This window comes from Oncorhynchus keta, chromosome 21, assembly GCF_023373465.1.
Source record: "Oncorhynchus keta strain PuntledgeMale-10-30-2019 chromosome 21, Oket_V2, whole genome shotgun sequence".
Classification (NCBI taxonomy): domain Eukaryota; kingdom Metazoa; phylum Chordata; class Actinopteri; order Salmoniformes; family Salmonidae; genus Oncorhynchus; species Oncorhynchus keta.
In genome coordinates this window covers 6,583,861-6,598,162 of record NC_068441.1, presented here as the reverse complement: position 1 = coordinate 6,598,162, position 14,302 = coordinate 6,583,861, and the positions used below count along the sequence as shown (strand labels likewise).

General features: G+C 43.8%; 1 protein-coding gene across 4 annotated transcripts in view; it reads left to right on the top strand.

Moving 5' to 3' along the window:
- The window catches only part of LOC118399834 (voltage-dependent calcium channel subunit alpha-2/delta-2-like), a 246,689-nt gene that overhangs the window by 169,065 nt on the left and 63,322 nt on the right, over nt 1-14,302 (top strand). For all 4 annotated transcript variants that reach the window (XM_052473270.1, XM_052473267.1, XM_052473269.1 and 1 more), the window contains one exon: nt 7,319-7,460. In XM_052473270.1, the coding sequence (XP_052329230.1) occupies nt 7,319-7,460 (142 nt within the window). The remainder of the gene's footprint in view (nt 1-7,318; nt 7,461-14,302) is intronic.

The following is a 14,302-nucleotide window of genomic DNA, read 5'->3' as shown; positions in this document are numbered from 1 at the left end:
TGTACACGGGCTCTACTCCTGCTGCTACCGTCACCTCGTCTTGCCCTGTCTGCTCCATCCCCCCTCTCCCCTTGTCTGCCCATCCGATCCCGCCTTTCTCTCCCCGATTCAAACAGGGCTTGTAATGCGCTCCTTTCACCTATAAACACTCCATCATTACAATATCTAATTAACTTGTTGGGCCAGATGCTCTAGACTCCATATCTCTCGCAACTTTAAATTGAATCGCGCAGCGCCCTTGTGTAGGTATAGGCACTGTCCACAGTTGAGTTCCTGCCCAAAAGGCGACTCAGTCTGGGTCCTCAATCTCTTATTCGCTGTGTCCAGGCATAGAAACAGCACATAGCGGCCATTCTCATTGATGGTAATATTCCACAGTAGTATGTGTAGTGGCACTGGAGGGGATTGCTTAGTATTGGGATTAATAACACCCCATGTTAAGACTATCTTGGGGTCTAGCCTTATCCTCACCCCAACTCTTGCTCTGGCACTTTGACAATGACCTGTCTTCATTGGCAGGGTCCCATTATACATACTGTTTTTTTTACTGTGACTTTAATACGCACACAGACACAGACACGCCGACACATGAAAGATTATAGGCATGATGTCTTGGCCTGTCCCGGCAACACCTCATTGGCTGTCAGTAGAACAATATGATATAGATTTTAGAGTTTTGTTTTTTATCAGCCATTGTTGGGGGAAAATCCCTCTGCGAGAACAACCCAACTGAAAGAGACAAGATCAGGCATTCCCAAGAGAAGATTATTACTTAGGCTTCAGCGGAGAACAGACAAAGCTCACTCTGGGTGAAATTGCAATGGTCTCCGCATTATCTCACTTTCATTTGAAACTGCTATTTGGTCGGTAGTGGAATGCATATAACTTGTAAATGACGATAAGGGAGCGTTTTGGTGGAGGGCAAGGAGCAGAGACGTCGGCCACCTAGCTGGAAACACTAATGTTATTGTAGCTTCTCAATGCACTTGAAGCACAGACTCGTCTTGCATTTTGATTTTCTTTGCTTTGTCATACACTGCACCATATTACACTGTCAAAGTTCAGTTTGTTATTTGGCTTTCGGTTCAGAAGTGATCCACAATCTGTACTGTGCGATTGACCAACACACATGGGCACACACGCGTGCACACACACACAAACACACACACACACACACACAAACACACAATATCAAAGGGATGAGCTGGGTTTGCAGGCGAGAGATGCTTGTGATCATGGGCGAGCCCTAGATGGGTAAAAGTGGAAATGAAAGAGTCTTCAAAATGTCATTCCTGGCCTCTTCAACCTTTAATTAAACCTTGAGAATGGGGAGATAAAATTAATAAATTGGGTAATGAATCGAGCAAAACAGGTGGTGGGTGGCTGAAGAAAATGAACCAATCAGTCTTTCCTGTGTGGATTTATTCAGCTCCTAATTAGAAGCTGCCTTGGTTAATTATGATTGGGCTCTTTGGAAAAAGAGGGCCTCACTGGAATGACAGTCAGGCTGAGAGATAAACAAACACCGGGACGGGACTCCACAGAATGCTGATGATGCACGAGGGGCTTATGAAGTCCAATCGCCTTCTCCGTTATTGATAACCCGACTTCCCTAAGCCAATCACCTTCATTGTAACTAATGCAACCCCTTTCTCTAAGCCAGTCGCCTTCCCTGCAACTAATACAATAGTATTTCTAATCTAATTACATTTATGTTAAGCAATAATCCACCCTTCGAACCCAAAGACCTTCATTGTAACTAATCCTTCCGGCATTCCTCACCCACTTCCTCTCTAACTGATAAATCAGCACCTCTAACCCAATCATCCTCAGCGATGAACCAGCATGTCCTACCTAATCACCCATGCCAACAAACTGCCCCATGACGCAATTACCCCACGCGTTTTGACGGAACTGCATCAGTAACCGAGGGATCCTCTTTGCAAGACCAGCGTGAGGCTGTAAGACTCTCACCCTTTTGCTGAATACGCATCATAGTCATGAACGCATTCATTGTCTTTGCTGTCATGTTACAAGGCGTTATATTGTTCAACCAATGAGCTTCACTTCCACCACCATCCACTTGTACGCTGTCACCGGCGACCTTAACGTTGCACATCTTCTCAAGTCTATGTTCTTGTGTGATGGGGTCATTGTTGTGTGTGTGTGTGTGTGGGGGGCAGTTTAACATTGTAATGCAGTTGGAGATGATTGGAAGGAGGAGAAGAAGATAAAAGGTGACAGAACGATTATGAAACGTTTTCGCTGAGTGGGAAGGTTTTGACAGAATGAATGGATGTGTTGAGGAACAGGAGACAGTTTATGAGCTATACATTGTTATTACAGTCAAAACCGACAAAGATAGATGTCGAACTAAGGCCCATAACCTGTGAGTGTAGCCTTGTGTAAATGGGTTTTTATAACAGTGAGTTTGTGATTTGCGCAACTGTGTATGTACAAGAGACACACAAGAGCGCGAGACAGTTGACGTATGTCTGATGATGCGTTTCCTGTAAGGTACTGTAGCATGTTTTCCTGGTCTGTGACCACACTGTTCCTAGCGTTGACATTCAGTGGGCTATCATCACAAGTGTGCCCCTGCTCTGCTCTTCCCATCCTCTCCAACAACAGCTTGTAATTGCGTTTTAATAGACAATTAAAGCCCGGCCATAAATCAATTTTTGCACAGGGTATGAGGCTTGAATTACATTTTGCGGAAAAAAAACAAACCCGTTTTTATCATGTCAGATTCAATGAACCCTTGCTGCTCTATTAATTCATGATATGTGGGCAGGTCTCAGTGTGAACTATACAGTAATGAACTATATGTATTTGAGGATTTGTTTATGTTTTATTTTTCTTCTGGTGAGAGGACCTCAATCTCAGGACCAAAACAATTGCAATCTGGGGCGTGGGGATTTTAAATATTGAGCCAACCCGGCATGGAATAATCATCATCATCACAAATATCTATTTTGATCAATAACTGTAACTGGGAAGGGAATGATAACACAAGTAACTAAGTAACAACCACCTTTCTTACAGTAACTGTAATATTTGGACTCAAATTGGAACAGTTATATTATCACGGTAACGCATTACTTTGTAACACATTCGTAAACCTTTTGAACACGTTACCTCCAACACTTCTTATAATACAGAATTATATACAGTATGATATACAGTATACAGTATTATATACAGTATACAGTATTATATACAGTATGGTATACCGTATGATATACAGTATACAGTATTATATACAGTATTATATACAGTATGGTATACCGTATGATATACAGTATACAGTATTATATACAGTATTATATACAGTATACAGTATTATAGTATTATATACAGTATGGTATACCGTATAATATACAGTATACAGTATTATATACAGTATTATATACAGTATACAGTATTATAGTATTATATACAGTATGGTATACCGTATGATATACAGTATACAGTATTATATACAGTATTATATACAGTATACAGTATTATATACAGTATGGTATACAGTATGATATACAGTATTTGATGGATGTTTTCGCCTCCCTTTCCTTATGGTATGCAATGCATATATACAGTATGTGTGTGTATATTGTACAGTGGATGTGTAGGCCTGCCCTAACTCATTTGTAGTACTAGCTATGTTCTATATTCTGTCAGTATGCACCTTGCAGAGTCTTAGCGAGCTCCCTTAGGATTTGGAGGCAAAGATAAATGAATAAGCTCTGCCAGAGGATGTGTTTAGATCTAATTCCTATTTATTTTCACGATGGGCTCTTGAAAAGGCAAGGCTTGTCATATGTAGATAGATAATCAAGATTGAATCCTAGGCCAGTCGAGTCTCGCAGCGGTCTACGGCACTGCATCGCAGTGCTAGAGGCATCACTACAGACCTGGGTTCGAACCCGGGGCTGTATCACAACCGGCCGTGAACGGGAGTACCATAGGGCGGTGCACAATTGGCCCAACGTCGTCCGGGTTAGGGGAGGGTTTGGCCAGGGGGAGCTTTACTTGGCTCATCGCGCTTTAGCGACTCTTTGTGGCAGGTCAGGCACCTGCAGGCTGACCTCGGTCATCAGGTGAACAGTGTTTCCTCTGACACATTGGTGCGGCTGGCTTCCGGGTTAAGCGGGTGGGTGTTTAGAAGTGCGGTTTGGAGGATGCATGACTCAACCTTCGCCTCCCGAGCCCATTGGGAAGTTGCAGCAATGAGACAAGATCGAAATTGGGAGAAAAAGGTGATAAAATATATATATATATATTATAATACATTTAAAAACATATTCGGAAAGTATTCAGACCTCTTGACTTTTTCCACATTTTATTACATTACAGCCTTATTCTAAAATGGATTCAATTGTTTTTTTTCTTTATCAAACAACACACAATACCCCATAATGACAAAGCAAAAACAGGTTTCTCTGCAGATACTCTCAAGCTCTGTCAGGTTGAATGGGGAGTGTCGCTGCACAGCTATTTTTAGGTCTCTCCAGAGATGTTCGATTGGGTTCAAGTCTGGACTCAAGGACATTCAGAGACTTGTCCTGAAGCCACTCCTGCGTTGTCTTGATTGTGTGCTTAGGGTCATTGTCTATTGGAAGGTGAACCTTCGCCCCAGTCGAAGGTCCTCAGCGCTCTGGAGCAGGTGTTCATCAAGGATCTCTGTACTTTGCTCCGTTCATCTTTCCCTCCATCCTGGCTAGTCTCCCAGTCTTTGCAGCTAAAAAACAGCCCCACAGAATGATGCTGAAACCACCGTGCTTCACCGTAGGGATGGTGTCAGGTTCCCTCCAGATGTGACGCTTGACATTCAGGCTAAATAGTTCAGACCAGATAATCTTGTTTCTAATGGTCTGGGAGTCTTTAGGTGCCTTTTGGCAAACTCCAAGCGGGCTGTCATGTGCCTTTAACTGAGAAGTGGCTTCCGTCTGGCCATTCTACCATAAATACATGATTGGTGGAGTGCTGCAGAGATGGTTGTCCTTCTGGAAGGTTTTCCCACCTCCACAGTAGAACTCTGGAGCTCTGTCAGAGTGACCACCGGGTTCTTGACTCTATGAAGACTCTTGGTGGTTTCAAACTTCTTCCATTTAACAATGATGGAGGCCACTGAATTATTGGGGAACTTTAATGCTGCAGAAATGTTTTGGTACCCTTCCCCAGATCTGTGCCTTGACACACTCCTGTCTCGGAGATCTATGGACAATTCCTTCAACCTCATGGCTTGATTTTTGCATTGACATGCACTGTCATAGCAAAGGGTCTGAATACTTATGTAAATAAGGATTTTTTAAATGTATATATTTGCATTTGCATACATTTCTAAGAACCTGTTTTCGATTTGTCATTATGGGGTATTGTGTGTAGATTGATGAGGGTAAAAAATATTTCTTCATAGTAGTTCTAGCCACCTAGTTTAGCTAGCTCACAACTCTTCACTACTAACAAAATGCAGCACCCACTTGGGGTTCAGAAAGCACACCACACTTCAGTAGTAATTCAGGAGTATTAAATCAAGTCCAATTTGATTTGTCAAATGCACTGAATACAACAGGTGTAAACCTTACAGTGAAATGGTTATTTACAAGACCTTAACCAACAATGCAGTTTTAAGAAAAATCAGTGCTTAAGAAAGTAAAAAATGAAAAATAACAAATTATTAAAAAGCAACAATAATATAACGGTAGTGAGGCTATATACAAGGGGTACTGGTACAAAGTCAATGCACATGTAGGTAGAGGTAAAGTGACTATGCATAGATAATACACAGAGAGTAGCAGCAGTGTAAAAATGGGGGTGGGGGGTGTTCAGGAGTCTTATGGCTTGGGGGTAGAAGCTGTTATGAAGCCTTTTGGACCTAGACTTGGTGCTCCGGTACTGCTTGCCGTGCAGTAGCAGAGAAAACAGTCTATGACTAGGGTAGCTGGAGTCTTTGGAAATTTTTAGGGCCTTCCTTTGACACCGCCTGGTATAGAGGTCCTGGATGGCAGGAAGCTTGGCCCCAAGCTTGATGTGATGTACTGTGCCGTACGCACTACCCTCTGTAGTGCCTTAGGGTTGGAGGCCGAGCAGTTGTCATACCAGGTGTTGATGCAACCAGTCAGGATGCTCTCGATGGTGCAGCTGTATAACTTTTTGAGGATCTGAGGACCCCTGACAAATCTTTTCAGTCTCCTGAGGGGGAATAGGCGTTGTCGTGCCCTCTTGTTTTTGGCTCATGATAGTTTGTTGGTGATGTGAACACCAAGGAACTTGAAGCTCTCAACCTGCTCCACTACAGCTCTGTCGATGAGTAGCCTTATAACTTAGTTCTCCTTTATGGTCAGCTGTCATCTCTGTATACCTCTGTATTCAGGCTTCTCTCCATCCTCAACATCCAGATAGCTGGCATCATCGAATCAAAACATTGCCTGCTAGCCAGCTAACATTAGCTAGCTAGCTAGCCAGTAACTAACCGCCAACTTCAGTCTTGAAAACATGCTGGATTCGCACTATTTAGACTATAATAATAACCTAATAGGTCATTCATAAAACAAAAAGTTTGTCAGGGAAAATGCTATGAAAAGAAATGATTACAAATATTCACCAAATGTACAGCAGCTCTCTGCCTAGGCGACGCCACGGCACCAGACCGCCAATAGACATTATGTTGTCGTGAACGTCAAAACAGAAACACAAGACAGCTCCAGCTGGCTTCCTGAAGTAACACTTGCATATGGACGTGCTGGAGATTCTGCCGTGTTCGTGTGCGTGGCAGAGAGAAAGCATGTGATTGAGTGGTGTTGGTTGTTAGTTATTGTCAGGGTTCATTTGTGTGCCACCTTAATGTGTCTGTGATAGCCATCTTGGACACTAATTGATTCTCACTGTTTCGTGTCTGCTTTGATACCCGCTGTTGCTTTGTGATGAGGCAAAGAATAGAAGGCAAAATCCAAACCCAGCTTAAAAGGCGACGTAATTGCCGTTCTTGTTGTTTCATCCAAAAGTGTATATGTGTGTGTGTGTGTGTGTGTGTGTGTGTGTGTGTGTGTGTGTGTGTGTGTGTGTGTGTGTGTGTGTGTGTGTGTGTGTGTGTGTGTGTGTGTGTGTGTGTGTGTGTGTGTGTGTGTGTGTGTGTGTGTGTGTGTGTGTGTGTGTGTGTGCGCATGCAGACCTGTGTGAGTGCATTCGTGTTTGTTTGTGGCTGTGCAGGGCGGATGTCTGTTTTGTGTTAGTCCGTGTCTCTGGCCGTCTGTTTCCTTCTGTCCTGTGCTTATCCCACTGACAGGGTGTTTCTCTCTCTGTGAATCTCTCTATGCAGACGGAGGATGAAGACGGGGAAGAGAACCTGATGGAGAACCCCTACTCCGTGAAGCTGGAGTTTGTGGACGATCCCAACTTTAAAAACAAAGTGAACTACTCCTACAGCGCCGTCCAGATCCCTACAGACATCTATAAGGGCTGTAAGTACCAAGCTACATCTACACCTCCGCCCTCCCACACAAATACACACACATTCACTACACCTCCATCCTCCCACACAAATACACACAAATTCACTGCACCTCCATCCTCCCACACAAATACACACGAATTCACTATCAGTCTATGATCTGAACCTTTTTGCTAGGTTACACACAGGGTTTCGTATGAGACATGTTCTGACATGATACACCTTGGAGATGCCGCATCTTGTTTTCCGAGGCGGTCTTGTGTGTCTTCCTTATCAGTTTGGGAGGATCTCCCCCTCATAGTTCTCCTACAGACCTGAGCCAGTCGTGAACGGATGAACATGAAACCACCTATTTCTCTGCGCCTTAGACCGGACCTTTCTCCTTCGGAGGTTGTTAGCTGAGCATGATAACCTGCCCCTCTGCGTATATCAGCCAACACTTGCCTCCTGTAACACAATAGTTCATGGCAGCAGTGTTCCCCACAGTAGCTGCGTGTGTGTGTGTGTGTGTGTGTGTGTGTGTGTGTGTGTGTGTGTGTGTGTGTGTGTGTGTGTGTGTGTGTGTGTGTGTGTGTGTGTGTGTGTGTGTGTGTGTGTGTGTGTGTGTGTGTGTGTGTGTGTGTGTGTGTGTGTGTGTGTGTGTGTGTGCGTGCGTGCGTGCGTGCGTGCGTGCGTGCGTGTGTGTGGTTGCGTGGGCAGGGATTGATTCACCTGCTCCTGGATACTCTGCCCTGACTGGCACCTCACAGCCCTACCAGGCATAACACCTTCTTTGGGACTCCAGCAATGGAAGAAAGTGGACATACGTACTGTATCTGCAGAGGTTGTATTCTCACAGTCGCCCGACATTCTCTTATCTCTTCTCTCCGCTATCCTGCTCTAATCTGTTGGATTTCGATGTGTTCACTCTCACTATCTGGCTGTATCTCAAATGATCTGCTGACAGATAGACCACCATTTCCACCCATTTTGTTTTGCAGTCTTCCTCTTCGTCAGAAGAACCCTTGTTATTTCCGAGGTATGGAAGCTAGCCAACAGGTCTATAATAAGCTTCCCCAGCAGCCTCTCTGGGCCAATCTTGTCAGAGTTAGCCTGTGCTTATCCAGGAAGAGGGGTCAAAGAGCATGGACGAACGACTATAGAGCAATCAGTCCTGCCTGTTGTTACTGCAGACATTTTGCACCGGCCCTGGATTCTCTCATGGGCCCTGGATTCTCTCATGGGCCCTGGATTCTCTCTTCGCTGGGCTTGTATCGGAATAAAGGCTTTCCGATTGAGCCTGCAGGGGATTATAGAAACACAGTGCTAGAATGGAGTACTCTGGGAGGATGTTCATTTTTAAAGGTCCAATACAGACATTTGTATGTCAATATCAAATTTCTGGTTACAATTAAGTACCTTCCTATGATTGTTTTAAATGAAAATGGTCAAAAAGAAACAAAAATAGCTTCTTTAACAAAGAGCAATTTCTCAAGCAAGATGTTGCTAGGGGAGGGGGAAACTGAAAACTAGCTGTTATTAGCAGAGAAGTTTGGAACTCTCTTTCTTATTGGTCTATTAACTCATTTACTGTGTGATGATGTCACCAGGCAGGCCAAAACTCTTTTCAAACAGCTCTTACACTAAAAGGGCATTATCATAATTTTCACAATTTCACAGATAATTCCAACCTCATATTATGAAAATATATATAAAACACAGGACAATCATGTTTCTGACTGCACTGGGCCTTTAAGAGTTTTGCGTTGCCAAAAAAATGTTTACTGTTGTTGTGGGCAAATCAAGTCCCTGTGCGTAGCCTGCAGTGGAAAGATTGGCCCAGCTACTCCAGTTTTGACAACAGCTCTGTTTTTGAGCATGTTGTTTGAGTTCTGTTCTTTTTTTTCTGAGTTGAGTAGCTCGTAAAATGCAGTACTCATATACGGATGCTGATCGTCCCCACACTCTACTCCGTATATCATTCCGTAGCCTAGCCTGTGTCAGTAACAAATATATCATCAATTCTAACCACATTTTTGGACAGTAGCACAAAATAATATGACCAGTGGTGTTAGGCTATTTAAAATCATGTTATCAGGAATAAGGTAAGCAAATTCTCAGTGGCCATATGTATCAAGCGTACATATCTCGGATCAGTTTTGCCTTTTCGATCGCAATGAATGCGATTGCATAGACTGGGGGACCTGATCCTCAGACTCCCACTCTGAGGAACTTGATACATAACGGCCCCAGGGATCGGAAGTTAAAAGCTGAATTTCACGTGGAGAAAATAGACTGGGACATTTCTACCTCTGGGGTCCCGGGGCTCGGAGAACTCTGGAGAGGGCAGGCCAGGGACATGCTCAGTACCAAACGGAGATGGCTGCTGCTCAGTGCTGGAGCACCAGAGCTGCCTAGGAGAGCTGACGGGGAGCTGATGTGAGTGGAATGTTTGCCTGTGGGTCTAGAGAGGTCTGTGCTTATTGGAGGAGCAGTGGACCAGCAGCATTGTTAGTGAGCAGGAGAGGCTGTCTGCCCAACCCAGGGAGAACAGAGCAGAGCAGCCAGACGAGAGGGAGAGGGTCAGTGTTAGAGAACAAAAGCCTGGAACTGTTGATCTGGAACAGGGTACTATCTACACCGGGGCTGGAGTGTTGTGTGGTGTTATGTGTACAAGTATATGGCAGTAAGTGTTAGTGGGCTATGGTATGGATGAGTTTAGTGTTCCGTGTTGTGCTTTGCAGATGGAGTACATGGCTAGAGTTTATTATGAGCACTCATCCTCTGTGTAGTTGAAGGGGCTGCTATTTTACTGCTTTGATTATGAACATCTGAGAGAAGGGGGCCCAACTAGGAAACGTTGGCAGTATGTCTGGTCCTCTGTGATATTTTTTATTTCACCTTTTATTTAACCAGGTAGGCTAGTTGAGAACAAGTTCTCATTTACAACTGCGACCTGGCCAAGATAAAGCATAGCGGTGTGAACAGACAACAACACAGAGTTACACATGGAGTAAAGGTGGTTGTTGTTACATGACAATGAGTATTTATTTTTATTTTTACAAAAGTGTGTTACGCATGTTAATGAAACTTACAGCAGCGGGTTAAAAACGGGGGGAGAAAAGTCAACAGAAAAAGTCAGAGAGAGAGAGAGGAGTAGAGAGCGAGAGAGGGAGGGTTTGGAGAAAGAGAGAAGGAGAAAAGGAGAATCGGGAGAGAGACACTTTAATAATAGAAACCGTTTAGAGCAACGGTTTTTATTGTGTTCTTTTTAGCAGATAAATGAGGCAGTGTGTGTGTCCTGGTTTGATTTGTCTGCCAGGGCCCATGTCCGTTTATTGAGATTGAGAGTGTTCCCTGGGCGCAGTAATGAACCATTTTATGATTCATTATCCCATTGCGGATTCCTGCTGGCAAGTCTGCAGACTTTCTAATTAGCTTAGGTCAAACATTCAAACAGTTTTCTTCTAATTATCAATGCTTATTACGGAGCGGACACCGCAACAGAAAAAGCCACAGAGGACTAAATTGATGTGGGTGGTGCTGTTGCATTGTGGAGAAAAAAAAGGGATGTCTTCTCGTGGTAGGGGAATGTTGGGGGAACGTTGGGGAAACGTTGGGGAAACGTTGAGGGAACAAACAGCAGGGAGGGATTTGCTGAATAATTGCCGGGGAAGGGCCCCGGGGAACACAATCTCACAGGGAGTCACAGAGAAACAGGAAGAGGAGAGTTAAGTAAACGCCACTGAAAGAATCCCATCATGCGCTTAACTCCTGGGTCTGTTTTTAGTTTCAGAGACGTCTCACAGCTAGATCATTTAATGGTTATTGCACCAGGGCTGTAGATGTTGTCAACAGTTTGGCAGACACAGCTGCTATACAGATGAAGGATCTTAATTTGACCCAGATTACTATGGCAGGAAAAGAATCCTGCAGCAACAGGAAATGTACATTATTATGTGGATTATAGTTAATGGAACATTTTTGATACATTTGATACAGGGGTTGATACATTTCCGTAAGGGAAAATCGAGTCTGAAATTTCTATGTGGAAATTACAATGTCTTGCATTGCAGGAAAGTTCCCCTCCAACAGAGTGGTCAAATTAAGATCCTACAGCTGTACAATACATTAGCACATAATCACTGGTGGTGCTCCAACCAGGTTCCTCATATTTTTTGTTCCCTTTCATTTAAGAGATAACCGGTTAAACACACATACTGCTATATTTACATGGCTGTCGTCATATTAACTGAATCATAAAGAAAAAGACAGAGTATTTAAGTACAGAAAACCCCGTTTTCTTGAAGTGAGAATAAAGTTTAAATCCCCCGTATGCAGAGCTTTTTTTCCAGTGGCAGACTGTGTTGTTGTCTTTCTATTCTACACATCAGCAGTGAGTAATGTGCCTATTACAATAGAATGGAGAGCAGTGACTAATTGTGCAGATGAAAGAGTGGGTGAAGTGAAGCTTTGGTGGTTGGACTGAATGGAAGGATTAATCCTCCCTTCCCCTCCTGCGGAGGGAGGATGCTGTGCCCATCTCCCTCTCTCTCTCCCTCTCTTTCTCTTTCTCTTTCTCTCTCTCTCTCTCTCTCTCTCTCTCTCTCTCTCTCTCTCTCTCTCTCTCTCTCTCTCTCTCTCTCTCTCTCTCTCTCTCTCTCTCTCTCTCTCTCTCTCTCTCTCTCTCTCTCTCTCTCTCTCTATGCCCAAACCACCAACTAAAGGCACATGTTACCTGTCTTTGAATATTAGCCCCTGCTCTGGCGTGGACACCCCTCTGGAAGGCTTTAGGCAAACATGACGGAGCACACGCAATGTCATGGAGACACAGGAAGAGCAAGAAACAAAGTCACAGAGACTAGGAGGCACAGAACAGAAATCAGGGAAATACACTACAGTGGATAGAGAGGGAATCTGTGGGGTATTAGTGAGAGGGTTTAAAACAGAGGGAGAGATTGGTATTGGGGGGGTTTTCAGTATTCAATAAGGGATTCTGAGAGATCTATAGTCTGCTGGCGTTGCCCAGGTACACGGCCACAAAAGCATGATCCTTTAGAGACACTCAGGCAATAGAACTAAAGGAGAAGAGAACGGATGAAGGTTTGGAGAGCTAATCTAGATAGGCATTCACTCTATACTCAGGACTCCAACTGTATAGTAGGTACAATTAGTGGGCCTTGTTGTAAACTTTTAGAGGAGTACCACTATTTATTTACATGGGTAAAGGGGTCATTCATTTACATTATAACAACACGGGTTGTTGAGAAGGTAGGGCGAGTCATTTAGGCGAAAAGGAAAATAGTAAAAGACAGTAAAATGACATCTAAAAGTCTATATGCTGCTGTGCAGTCTGCACAGCCCACTGCAGGCTCAGCCCGTGGAGGAAATAGACATGCTCTCTCGCTGTCACCCAGCTCACGCTATGCTGGAGATCAGCTCACTCCTCCTCAACATCAAGTCAGATTGAAGGAGCGAGAGACTGAGAAAGAAAAGCTAAAGTGATTCGTAAAAGGAAATGACTGTGTGAGGGGGGGGGATAGGATTTAAATGTATGTTTTTCACTCTGAGGGAGAAGAGAGCTAAAATAATTTATATTTCTACCGTTCCTCTTGATTTGATTCGCTCCGTCTTCCGCCTCCTGCCCCCCCCCCAGCATCCCTCCTCCCTACCCCCTACCCTAAAGTGTGTGCCCAGTGAAGGGGCACTATCATTTACCAACACTCTAATGAGAACAGCCAGCACACCAGACTCCACTTCACTCACCACCAAGCTCACAAAATATATTTCATTTGTTTATTATTGACTGCATCACTTTAATTAGAAAAAGGTATCTGGGCGGGTAAAGGGTTTAGATTTCAGCAGTCTCTCATTCCGTATTCATGATTCGTCTGAGACGTTCAGGGATGGATTTCCTCTTCACAGTTCAAGGCGGTTTGGGAACAGGACAGGAATTCAATCAGAGATACAGTGTTTTCAAACATTTTATCCGCTATGAACACAGTTTAACTCGTGTACCTCATATTCAGGTATATTAGCTGTGGTATTACTAGGTTGTTAGTGTTACTGCATGTTATTTCAATACGATTCAGCATTACTTCAGTTGGTTATGGATGTTTTTGTAAATACATTCCATTTAAGAAATCCTCATTTTGAGAACACAGGTGTTTAGGGAAACGTCCATCCAGTTTTTGTGGTAAATAGCATCAGCATATGTTTTGGGAAGTGTACTTTTAAATTGTGTCTTTGTCCGTCAATCTTCTTCTATCTCTAAAACTTGGAGATAATCAACAATTCCTTCAGTGCCCAGTCCTTGTTTTCCAGTGTCTTTGTAGATGTGTGAGGTGGTGACGACTACCCCTGTGCTGTGTGTGTTCAAAATAAATGAGTACTGTATGTGTTTGTTGAAAGGAATTGGGGAATTGAAGTTCTATTGCAACCTATTGCAGCTGGTTCCTGGCCACTCATCAGAGGAACGGCATAAAGATCTCCACGACGATGATGACGATGATAATGGTTATTACAAAGGTCTTGTCCATTAATAGCTTGAGTTCTATCATCCCAAATGGATTTTTTTTTACGAGGGATCGTTTGTATTTACCCTGTGATATATTACACTAGCCGTGTGTGTGTGTGTGTGTGTGTGTGTGTGTGTGTGTGTGTGTGTGTGTGTGTGTGTGTGTGTGTGTGTGTGTGTGTGTGTGTGTGTGTGTGTGTGTGTGTGTGCGTGCGTGCGTGCGTGCGTGCGTGCGTGCGTGCGTGCGTGCGTGCGTGCGTGCGTGCGTGTGTGTGTGTATTAGTGTGTGTGTGTGTGTGTATTAGTGTGTGTATTAGTGTGTGTATTAGTTTTACTGTAATACTGGATTAATATTA